General features: G+C 41.9%; 1 protein-coding gene across 2 annotated transcripts in view; it reads right to left on the reverse strand.

Annotated features, from left to right (window-relative positions):
• The window catches only part of PTPN1 (protein tyrosine phosphatase non-receptor type 1), a 67,538-nt gene extending 56,090 nt beyond the window's left edge, over window positions 1–11,448 (reverse strand). The window contains exon 1 of one of the 2 annotated variants that reach the window (XM_061208976.1): window positions 11,238–11,448. In XM_061208976.1, coding sequence (XP_061064959.1) covers window positions 11,238–11,300 — 63 coding nt within the window. In that variant the 5' untranslated portion in view covers window positions 11,301–11,448. Of the gene's footprint in view, window positions 1–2,639; window positions 2,689–11,237 lie in introns of those variants that run through there. The other variant, XM_061208977.1, reaches the window with a different exon arrangement.
• Window positions 11,449–11,731: the final 283 nt, after the last annotated feature.

Here is an 11,731-nt window from a genome sequence, read left to right on the forward strand (position 1 = left end):
TATTCTTTGTAACATATATACATATATATATATTTTCCCCCCAATCATGGCTATCATTTATTTCATCCCTTGATAGAGAGGATAAGGTAGAGAAACCATCTAATCATGAATTGAGACACATGACAAATGGTATCATTCCTAACCAGGTCACAAAGCAAGTCATTAAAAACACTACTTCTTAGATTTTTCAGTGCAAACTTATTTGAGCAAGTCATTCTTGTCAAGTCCCATATTGACCATCCAATTTAATTTCCAAGTTGGTCATCAAAAATAGTTCATGGAAATAATTGAACATGGGACAAAAATACAGTCACACTCAGTTGCTCGAGGTGGAAAAAAATGGTGGCAGCTTCCAACTTCCTCAAAATAGCAGAAAGGGGATAAGGATGACAAGGGAAGGGGGAAGGACAGGAAGGAAAGGAAGGAAAGAAGCACCTGGCTAATGATTTTATCCCGGATTTTAATGTCAAGGGCACTCCCTCAGGCATTTTCACACTAGCCACCATATCTCCAGCTAGTCTTCCCTTGCTTTGATTTTATCTAATGATAGTACACCAACTACTTACAAGCCTAAACGTCTTTTTAAAATCACCTTAATTCTAATGCTAATAAACAGTTCCAAGAAAAAAACCCAGTCTGGAGTAGAGGCTACAAACTCAAGTGCGTCCAATGGCTGGGTAGTTCATATAAGCGAGGACAGGGGGACCCGCTGGGGAGAAGAATACACACGTGCCCCTCAGATCAGCAGACCACTGCCACGGTGGGCTCAGGCCATGTGATCTTCAGATTTTTCAAGTGAAGCCAGAAATCCAGATTTGTATGTGATTTCTCCTGATTTATCAATAATGACAAAAGCTTAAACTCCTCTTTTTTTAAAAGCACTGTGTGGCCAACTTGTGACATCTAGGTGAGAGGTCAGAAATATGGGCAAGGGTCAAAAATCTACAAACTCTCTCTTCCTATGTGCTAATCAACCAGGAGGCGAAGCACAATTCCTTGTCCCTGCAGTTGTGTATCAGTGTGAGCATGGCCACAGTGCCATTGTAAAGCTGGATCCAGGACATGGGAGACCTCAGGCAAAGAAGAACATCGAGGCTCTGACACCTAATTGTCCTCCCAAAACATTTCCTGCTATTAAAGACCAATTTATGGTGTGTAACAAATGGTACTGCATGTAAAGCACTTTGCGCAGTGCCTGGGGCATGTAACAGAATTCAATAAATGTTAGCTGTTATTGGGTTTTATTATGAATGAGGGTAGAACATGGATCAGACTGTGCCTTTCTCCCTTGAATGGGAGATTTTAGTCCAATTACAAAACCCAAAAATCCTCTTTAGACATGAGAAGAATTTCAAAGGAAACTGCATTCATCACTGTGGCATTCAGTCATTTTATAAAATAATGGATTTATGCCCACACAGGGTGTTTTATTCTTTTTAAGGACATAATGGATTTTTAAAGTTTTGATTTGAGTTAATATGAAAATTTAAAGCTCTGTCTCACTTTTAGATAAGGGGGATCATGGAACATATATGGCTACCAAATCTAGCATGAGTGGGACGTGAAGCCCCATTTTTCCAGCAAAGTTGCCCCACTCTCCTGGCTCCTCGTGTGACCACGTAGGTGTAGGATGTTAGATTCCAGTCATGCTGTAAGGCTCTCTGGTCTAATCACCACATTTTACAGATCCTGAATGTTAACTCCTTCAAGGTCCCACAGTAGTCGAAGGCAGACCCAGAACCCAAACTCAGTCCTCTTCTTCCATCACCTCACAGGTCCCTGGGGGGGATGTATGTTCGGGGGAGTTGGTTAAGGGTGGGTAGCAGGGCAGCTGGGACTAAAGCTTTGAGACAAAGGCCCAGCCTTTATGAGTAAAAGGCTCTATCAACTAGGGGGGCAGGGTGCGGAAGGTTTCCTATACGCAGCCAATCAAAGCCTTGCTTCAGTACATCTCAGGGTCAGTCAGACTCTTTTAAAAATCCTCTAGTATCAAGCATACCCTTTTAGCCACTGGCTTGTAGCAAGAGTTCCAAGCCTCTATGAAGGAATCTAATTTACTTGCTGGAAAAGTAGAGACATCACTAAGCAAAGGCATCAATGATTTTTAAAAGAATGTTACTATGTTTCAAAGTGTCCAACTACCAAAGTACTGAGAAAATATTTTTTTGAAATGTAGCCAAGTGTAGAATATAAACTGAGTCCTACATTCAAAATTTGTCTTTCTAGAAAGCAAATGTCAAAGGATATAAAGCAAGCTGTGAACAAGAGACTAAAATTAGCTCAAACCACAAATAACCTAACATACTTATCACTTCCTTATGATCAACCTACAAAAATCAAACATTAAAAGCATTTACAAAACTAAAGGTGTGATGCCAATTTAATCCTTTAACTTCAGCTGTATCCTTTCTTCCTTCTGGCATGTAAACATTACCAAAGAATGACATTTTATTAATTTGAAGGCAAGTACAAGGGCAACCATTAGAGCTAAGTTTTGCCGTGTAAATAAAATAGCATGTACCATGCAGTTCTTAAGTGGTTAGAATGGTAACCACCTCCTCAAACTGAAGATAGGAAATTTCAGATGATGGACCACACCCATCTCCAAATGCGCTTCTCACAGAGAGCTAGGGACATACCAGACTCCTACTTCAGACCAAAGCTTGCCTCCATCTCCTCAAGCCGTTTATTTCCTACTTCCAAAAGCAACATCTTCCAATGAACAAAGGCTGTTGGGAAACACAAAAGTTTTTGTCATAAAGTAGTGGAACGTGTTGCAAAAGGAAGCTTAGCTGACAAATGTGGGTTCATGCAAAAAAAAAAGGTACTAGTTTGTTAAACTTCAACTACTTTTACCATGATTCTCTCTGCGTGATGACTACATTTTTGATAAGTTTTCTGGGGAAAGTTCAAGCTCAAAAAGGATGGAAACGAGTGGTTAAGAAACGATGAGTATAAAACCTACTAACTGCTACTGTGCACTCTTCAATACTAAAACTCTCAAAAGCATTCTTATCAGTAAGTAGAAAAACAAGGGACAGTAGCAGACCTGGGTACTATGACAAGAACAGATGAAATAAAATACTGCTAATGACACTAATATTCCTAGGATATATTAAGAAAAACTGTTAGTGGGACATGAAGGAATATTTAAATACACTTAGAAATGGTACCATGATAGGTACATAAAGGACCCATTAAAACGCAGCAAATCATGGGGATGTGGATTCTCAAGGATGGTTCATGGGAGATGTGGACCAGCAACCCTCAATCATGGCCATATCACCCGGTATACTGGGGATTGCTCCAGAAATGTGGCTTTGTGCCTGTCAACCTGATGTGGCTTAATGCAACTTCCTGATATTGCACCACTCGGCTTCACCCCTTCACCCCACCTCCAAGGATGATCCGAAAGACCCTGGCAACAGGGAGGTGGTATCCAGGTGGTGGAGAACAATAATGGCAATGCTCTTAACTCTAAGATGCTGTCAAAATAACGGTTTGAATCAGGGTAAAAATAAAGCAAAACAACAAGAACAACAAAAACCACAAAACAAAGTATCCTCCCTCTGAAAGACCCCTGAATATCTTCTTAGAGGCCTCTTTTCTCTGTGCAAAAGGGAGGCACACAAATATTTATGACCCAGTTAGGCATACTTTGCCTTTATCCTTGTAGAAGCAAACTCAGCCCTGACTATTTGAATAGTGAAGCAATACAAAATCTAAAAGAGATAAATATAACAGTGACAAATGTTTAAGCACCGAGGGAATTTAAAGCTAATTTACCGTATTATGCTAAATGCAGCTTGCCTGTTTGTTCTCTTGAGTGAAGTTATATTCAGAAGTGATTTCATGCGCAGACATTTTTAAGTAACCCCCTGTTCTTCGGAGAATTCCAACTACTTGGAGTAATTACTTGATGTTCACCTTCCTGTAAGCAATTCACAACAGTGTATATTTCTCTGAGTAATCAGTACTCATCAGAATAAAATCTAGCTAAGCTGTTCCCTGGAACTTAGCATGGCATTTTTTAAATGAGATTCTTCAAAAGGAAGAGACGCACTAGTAACAAAGCCATTAGGTAAGAAAAAAAAAAAGTCGGGGGAAAAATGTTTCATAACAGAGAGAGATAAGGGAGAGTTTTCCTTCTCTAATCACTAACTAATAAATTTAAACAACACGGTTTTGGAAACCTAGTTTTGCTATGCTCATCTTATCTTTGCAAGTGGTGTCGCTTGCCCACAAAAGCCACAAACACAGCCAAGGCTTTTCCTTCTTCATCTGTAAAAGAAAACGTGCCTCAATCAGTCTTTGGGAAGAAAGCTCTGCAAGTAAAAGAGAAAGAAGCCCAGGACACAAGTCCACTTGAGCCCAAAGGTTTGCTTCAACAAGCGGTTAAGCCTCAATAAGGACTCAGAATTTCCTGGCACACTACTAGATTAAGAGTAGTAGGGAATATGTATATTTTCCAGAGAAAAATATGGACCTTAAGTGTCCCTTTGCTAAAACCCATGTTTATTTTGTGATTCCATGTTGCAGAACTTCTTAAGCACCAATTCTAATTACCACGGGGTATCCGTAAAACTTTACAAACAGCGTTGGTAGAATCATAAGCGTTCAAAACTGCAAATTGAATCAGGTCACAAATTAAAAAAACAACAACAACAAAAAACTGAAAATCATTTATCAGTAGTTATTTTTGTCTGCAGTGTGACTTGTACCACATTCCGAAGATCAACTGATTTGGGGGGGCTTGACTTTTCTTTGGCTATTTATTTCGGGGGGAAAAAAATCTTCCATGGGAAATGGTCTTGTTCCTAGCTTTCAGACATTTCAAAATTTACAAAACTGTCAGTAAGACACTTGTGATACGTCAAGCTGCCTTGAGGAAGGAGAGGGCAGCAGCTAGGAAACTATGAAGCCCACTTCTACAAAGTGAAGCATTATTTCTAAAATGCTGGAGCCTTAGGTACTTTCTTCTCAAACACGGCAGCTGTGTATACTATCACGCTCTTCAAATGAAGTTTAGACCAGATGTTGGTTTCTTTCTAAAATTACAACATAAAGGGCAGCTACTCTTCGTGTACCTAGCTGGGGTTGAATCTTTCGTAAATTCTCGAGAATCAGTTCCTCTATCTTTACAGGAAAAACCACCCAATTGCTACTCAGAGAAAAACTGCAAGCATAACTCATATGTCAGTGCCACTCATTTTCCCACATTACTAAACCAAATGAACCCTACTTATTAAAAATGTTCAATACCTCTTGGGAAAAAAAAGATTCAATTCTTTTGAATCTTTAACTATACTCACAAAACTCTTACACATTTTTGAGCCTAACTGTACCCACCAACACCCACGCACCTTACAAAATTGAGTAACCACAGCAGTGGTTACAAGGATTACTTCAGGAACATCAAACTCTCTTTGTGAGCATATTAAAGACTTTCATTACTTGATGAGAACTTAGTGATCAGTTAGTCAAGGATCATTTTTACACAGGAAGGGACTGAAGCCCAAAGAAAGGAAGGGACCCATTCAGCCTAGTTAGTGTTAGAGCTAACTAGAGAAAAAGCAAAAGATTAAGCTACTCTCTTGCCCAGAAGGGTGATCTGATCAAAGGCCAAAAATGTTTGCCTTTACCATTTATACTTTGAAAAGAAATCACAGGTTTTATAAGGGTTGTTACTTTATGGAGAACCATATTTTTAATCCCACAGTCAAAAAATATTTTACAAACCAGCTACACGCAAAGCCCTTCTAGAAGGCATGTGAGAACAAGTCAAGAGTGATGAGAACAGAGTAATTCAATAATTCTTAGAGAGACAGATATATCACCTCCAAGTTTCCTATTAAGTTCGCCTCAGGCCAAGTACAAATTTGTTGTTAAATTTAAAGTTCCTGTGAAACAAACTGGGTTTCCTACTGGGTAAGCATCCAAGCTTTTCTTCCAAGCCACCACGGCAGGCAATACCAAACTGCCTCATCAAGCCATGGCTCAAATTGTACTGGTTTTCTCTGAGAGTGGCCTCTGCTATTAGTACTAACGCAGGCTAATCTTTTTGTGTCTACCATTCCTCCTCCCCCAGAATGGGAGTTGGGAACTGTGACTTGTCTTTCTATTGTCAGGGCCTGGGGCAAAGTGCTGACAATCAATTCAACCCCAACATTTCTTAGGCACTTTGTGCCCGGTGCAGAGGACACCAAGATGAATGAGAAAGATGGAAGAGCTGACTTCCATAGTTTGGACCCTAGAGTAGATGGACCCGGATACAAACGAACAGCTCCCATGAGAGCAGGGCTTTAAAAGAGATAGGTATGAAGGTATATGTAAGCACACAAGTGAGAGAGCCAAAATCTAGTGCAAGGGGCCACACATTTGAGCTGGGAGGCACAAGCCAGAATGAGTGGGAAAGGCAGCCTAAACAAAGTGTTGAGCCAAAGTACAGAGGAATGAAAGAGAAGGATGAGTCTGGAGAACACTGCACCTTCTAGTGTGGCTAGAATAAAAGGTACACAGGAGGGGATGGCTGGAACCTGGCTGCCATGCCAAGGAGCTTGAACCTTACAGATAAATGAAAGCATAGAAGTAAACAGAGGAGTGACAGACTCAGGTCTGTTTTTAACACAATTACTCTAGTGATAATGTGAAGAATATACACAGTGGGGCAGGGGGGAGATGTGGAGAGATTGCTGAGGGACCTTATTAATATGCTTCTGGTTTCACTAATTTCTGTAATGTGAAACCAGAAACGACAGCAGTATTATGAGCAAAATTTGAGAACCTAGACCACTGGGATGGTAGGAAGGACATCATAGTGACCAATCAATGAGATGTGGTAGAGGGAATCAAGAACCATTCCAAAGTCCCCAGCACTTCTGGATATTCAAAACATGCACCAAATGACTGGTACCAACTACATTGTCTTGGACACAATGACCCTGCTGGACTTCCCCTTTTCCTAAACATGGGCAGTACAAAGAAACATGTCCAGACTATTTGTAGTCAGTATTAGTTGGTTACCATGAACAAATTAACATAAACACTGTAGGGAGGGATGCCAGCTTGTGCAAAATACACATGAGCTCAGGCTGGCTTATGAAAAAGTACCTGCAATTAAAAGCACAGCATAAGACAAAAACTGCCAAAAGGATTCTGCCATCTAAAAGATCAGAAAATAGACAACTCAAAAAAAAGAGAAAAGGGAAAAAAGAAAAGGCACAGTTATTTCAGCAGTTAAGAGTCTGACAAAACCCCTACAGGAAATTTTAAAATTTATTTCTATCATGAAATTCAGTATACATTCAATTACACTACTCAATACCAGGCATCTTTTTAAATAGGTTTGGGGGAGCTATTCATGCTAAAATGCAAAATGCAGGGACTTCCCTGGCAGTCCAGCGGTTAAGACTCCACACTTCCAATGCAGGGGGGCATGGGTTCGATCCCTGGTCGGGGAACTAAGATCCTGCATGCAGCGTAGCGCAGCCAAAAAAAAAAAAAAAATGCAAAATGCACTGGAGGGGCCTTGGAGCCCAATGGTAGATAACTGGCAACCGAAAATCATTTGCATTACCATTATCCCCCAGCTGAGTCTTCAGAACCATCTGATATAGTTTATGATGTACTTCCAAAAGAACCAAAGTATTCCTATAAATATGCCAGTGATGTCAAACAAATAATGACAGCAAAAAGTTCTTCCCTCCACTATTTCTACTTGTGCCCCCAGTTAATCTGAGTCCAGACAATTACAAACGTCTTTGCACCATTTCCAAAGTGGTGATCAGACACCTAAATTTAGTTCACTCAAACCAGGGCTACACAAGAACATTTAGATCTAATGGGTCACTCAAGATGACTAGAGCTTCCCATCCTCTCCATGTCACTTCCGTTTGTCTTTCTTTTTTTTAAGTGAAGTGAGTCATAGTGTATAGATCTTTCTCCTCTGCACAAAACACAGTTTTTCTCTGAAGAGAATGGTATTTATATAAAAATTACTGGGAAATTTTAATATTCATCTTGGACTGTAACAAAATAAGCTGTATAGAGCAGTAAGGAATTTTAGTGAATTATTGTTATAACATGGTTTTAACCTAGTCAGGCATTAGATCGTATTTCATAATGAAAGCAGCTATAAAAACAAATGTCAATTGGAAGAGTGGCCCGTATTACAAAGTCTGCCTCTAACATAGAATAAATCTTGCCTTCAAGTCACAAGCTATTGTTGCAATCTCCTTTATCTGAAACAATCAAATCATTCATACTGAAAAGTAGTGAACAGTGTCAGAGAATCAAAGAATTAGAGATGAGAGAAATGGCGAAACACCTGACCCAAACCTTAAACTACAAATGGAGGGTAGTTTTTCCTATTTTCATTCATTCAAGCCCTCTCTTCTCTCATTCTAGCTCCAAAAACCAATCCCTTTGCCCTATCTGTGTTCTCTCTTCTCTTTTGGGCACTCCAGGCTTGCTAAGTATTACTTCCACTTTTCAAACCAGACATACAATCATTTAAATGATAGAAAACAATTTTTTAAAGCCATCTACACATGCTATCAAGGCTGACTTTTTATAGACCTAAATGCTTATTAGTATCTATGTTATCTATTAGCATTAACAACTATATAAAATCAGTTATGCTCACTTTATCAAATTGAGCTAGCAGAGAATCTTCGCCTGAAACATTTGTTTTCTAAGCCGCCTCATTCCTCGGCATTCAAAAGTCTACTTCATCCTTTGTTCTTTTCCCAATTGTTTCCAAGTTTTTACATCTTTTTGTTCTAGTTAGAAGTTAGTATAGTGAGAAATAACTGCACTGCTTTGTTTACAAAATGTTAAGCAAAAATTACATATTATTTTAAAAATCACAATAGACTAAGCAAGCTCAAAATGACTCTGTATAAGGCTGCCTTCATTGTCACGGGCTACAAAATATTAATTTTTTTAACTTCCATTTTCTACCCACCATAAACACATTTCTTTGAATTCCTGAAAAATAATGGTTTTCGTAAATTGACACACACTTTGGAAAATTTGCCACTTTAGACTCAAGGTCATTTGAACTCTACATTTTTTTTTAAATGCCAGAGTTTGCCACTTTTAACATCAAGAAGGAAAAGAGCGTTTGATTTAGATTTTGTAAAAGAAAAATATCTGTACTGCAGAGGTGAGAAAGCCCATAGTGGATAATTCTCTAAGATAAAAGAAACCACCTCTAGAAATGTGGCAATCGATTAAGGATCTAGAGAACTCTCAACATACAGCAATCTCAACTAACTCCTGGGGTTCCCAGGTGGTAGACAAACATAAGAACAATGAGGGAAATTAACTGAAGACCAGGCTCCATGCTAGTGACTTGCTTAACATAGTTTTAACAGTGCTTGGGTGACAGGTCTCCCACTCCTCCCTAAAACTGTAAATAATCAAATTCAAACAAGGACTTTTTATAATAGGAATTTGCTGTTGCCAACTGAGTCAGCTTCAGTATAAAAGATTCTCCCCAGTACCTCCTGGAGGTCACCCCTACTTGTGATGAGGTATATCATTATCAACTCCAACACTTCAGACCAAGAATTTTTTCATTTAAAACCACTTTAGACTCTACTGTATTCAATCTGATGCAGAAAATTTGTCTACACATTCTCAAAGTCACTAGTGGGATTCATTCAGTTAACTCAGAGAGACTAGACACGGAATACAAATTTTATATATTGATCGATCGTACTTATACAGATTAGAGTGGTTATATATATTAGTCTATCAGAAGCTAATATACATTACAGCGCAAGTAAAAAGAATCCTGTCAAATAAGCTTGATGCAAATTCACATGAAACCAAGCCTGCCAAAAAAAGGATTTTGTTAGTCAAGCATACCAAAGAACTGCTTAAAGCTTTTTTCCTTTTTAAGTGGAGCTCAAAATAGATTTTAATACTACCAGCTGATGGATCTCACAATTTGCCTTTTGAGCCTATAAGCCGAAAACAGCCTTCTCCCTTTACACAAGTAACAACATCTCTCTATTCTGTACGTTGCTTATTTAAAATACCGAGTGTGGTTTTGGTTAATCCTCACAACCCCCGCGATGACATTTAATCGGGAGCACATATTTTCTTCAGAGGATTTAGCTCTTGTGAAAGCAGACCTCTTCATCTTTTTAATCTGATGATGTAGAGATACGTGAGAAACCCTACCTTCCGAACTTTTTATTTATGAACCACCGTAACCCACAAGGAGATGAGGACTGGGAAGACACCATCATCTCAACCATGATCAAAGGATAAGATGCTCATCGGGAGAAAGATGCTACTTTAGAGAGAGTAAAAACGTTAACCTCCCCTGTTGCCTGCCTGACACGGGGTAATATTCTGGGCCCAGTGGAGTGGGTACTCCAGACCTCCTGGCTGGAAAGCTCTTTAGCCTGCTACTCTCAGGGCTTAGCTCACGGAGCAAGTATCTCTTCCTCTGACAGATCTTCCCTGATCCCCTTCTCTGAGGCAGGCCATCTTCCCTGAAATCACTCTCTACCCCGTTATGTTGTTTTCTTCATAGCACTTGTCCCCATCTGAAATTGTCTGCTTATGTGTTGGACTGCCCTGTTCGACTCTAAGCTCACGGCGGATAGGATCTTGCCTGTCTTGTTCAGCAAACACTACCTCCAGCGCCTCAGCAGCGCCTCAGCAGCGCCTAGCACGGAAGAGGCACGTCAATTCAGATCCATTAAATGAATGAACAGGAAGGGGGAAGGGACTGTCATCCTTGGGACTCGACGCACAGAGACCAAGAGAAAGGAAATGTAAAGGAGGGAGGGGGGAGTAACCCTTTCCCCCGGGGAGACAAAGGAAGACAGCCTGAGGTGGTCCAGTCTAGAAAGGAAGTAGTGGGGGTGTTCTATCCACCCCAGGGGACAAAGAGTGGACAGGCAGGGGGGCGGGGTCGGGGTGCGAGGCTTCGCGCTGAGAGCAGAGACTGGCGGCTTCCAGGCTTGAGAGGTCACCCGGACTGGAGGATATGAGGTAGGTGGGGGATCAAAGGGGACTGCGAGGCCGGGGAGAGACGCAGGCCCACCCGGGGGACAAAGAGAGAGGCGGCCGGCCTCTGCCGCCGTCGGATCGAATCCTCACGGAGCAGGGCCGAGGCGGAGGGCGGGACCCAGAGGGAGAGCGGGGCCTGTGGGTCTGAGGGGAAGGTTCGCTAGGCCTAAGCGAAGGGCCTGCCGCGCTCTGGGGCGCTCCCGCACCTGGTAAATGGCCGCCCAGCTCCCAGCCTTGTCGATCTGCTCGAACTCCTTTTCCATCTCCATGGCGGGCCAGGGGGGGCTGCTGCGCCTCCTCCTCGGCCCACTGCGCCGTCTGCCGCTCTAGGCCGCGTCGCGCTCTCCGCACTTAGTCCCGCTGCAAGCCGCGACTCTCGCCGCTACCGCCGCCCTAGCCGCCGCTGCTTCTTCATGTCAACCCGGCAGCCGGAAGTACGCACCGCGCTGCCGCGGGCTCCGCCCCTCAAGCGGAAGGACCAATCAGCGCTCAGGAATGTCGGCTAGCAGTTCCGCGGGGCGGAGCCGGGGGAGGTGCTGGGGGAAGACATCTTGCAGCGTGCCCTCCCTCCTCCCCTCCCATCCCGGTCTACGAGCTTGGGCGTGGCGCGCGCCCGTTGCCTAGGCGACCCCGGGAGCCCCGCCCACGGCGCGTGGGTTTGCCCGGCTGCCACCGATCTTGAATTCAAGCATCGATGCGG

This window comes from Eubalaena glacialis, chromosome 13 (genome assembly GCF_028564815.1).
Source record: "Eubalaena glacialis isolate mEubGla1 chromosome 13, mEubGla1.1.hap2.+ XY, whole genome shotgun sequence".
In the NCBI taxonomy this organism is placed as follows: domain Eukaryota; kingdom Metazoa; phylum Chordata; class Mammalia; order Artiodactyla; family Balaenidae; genus Eubalaena; species Eubalaena glacialis.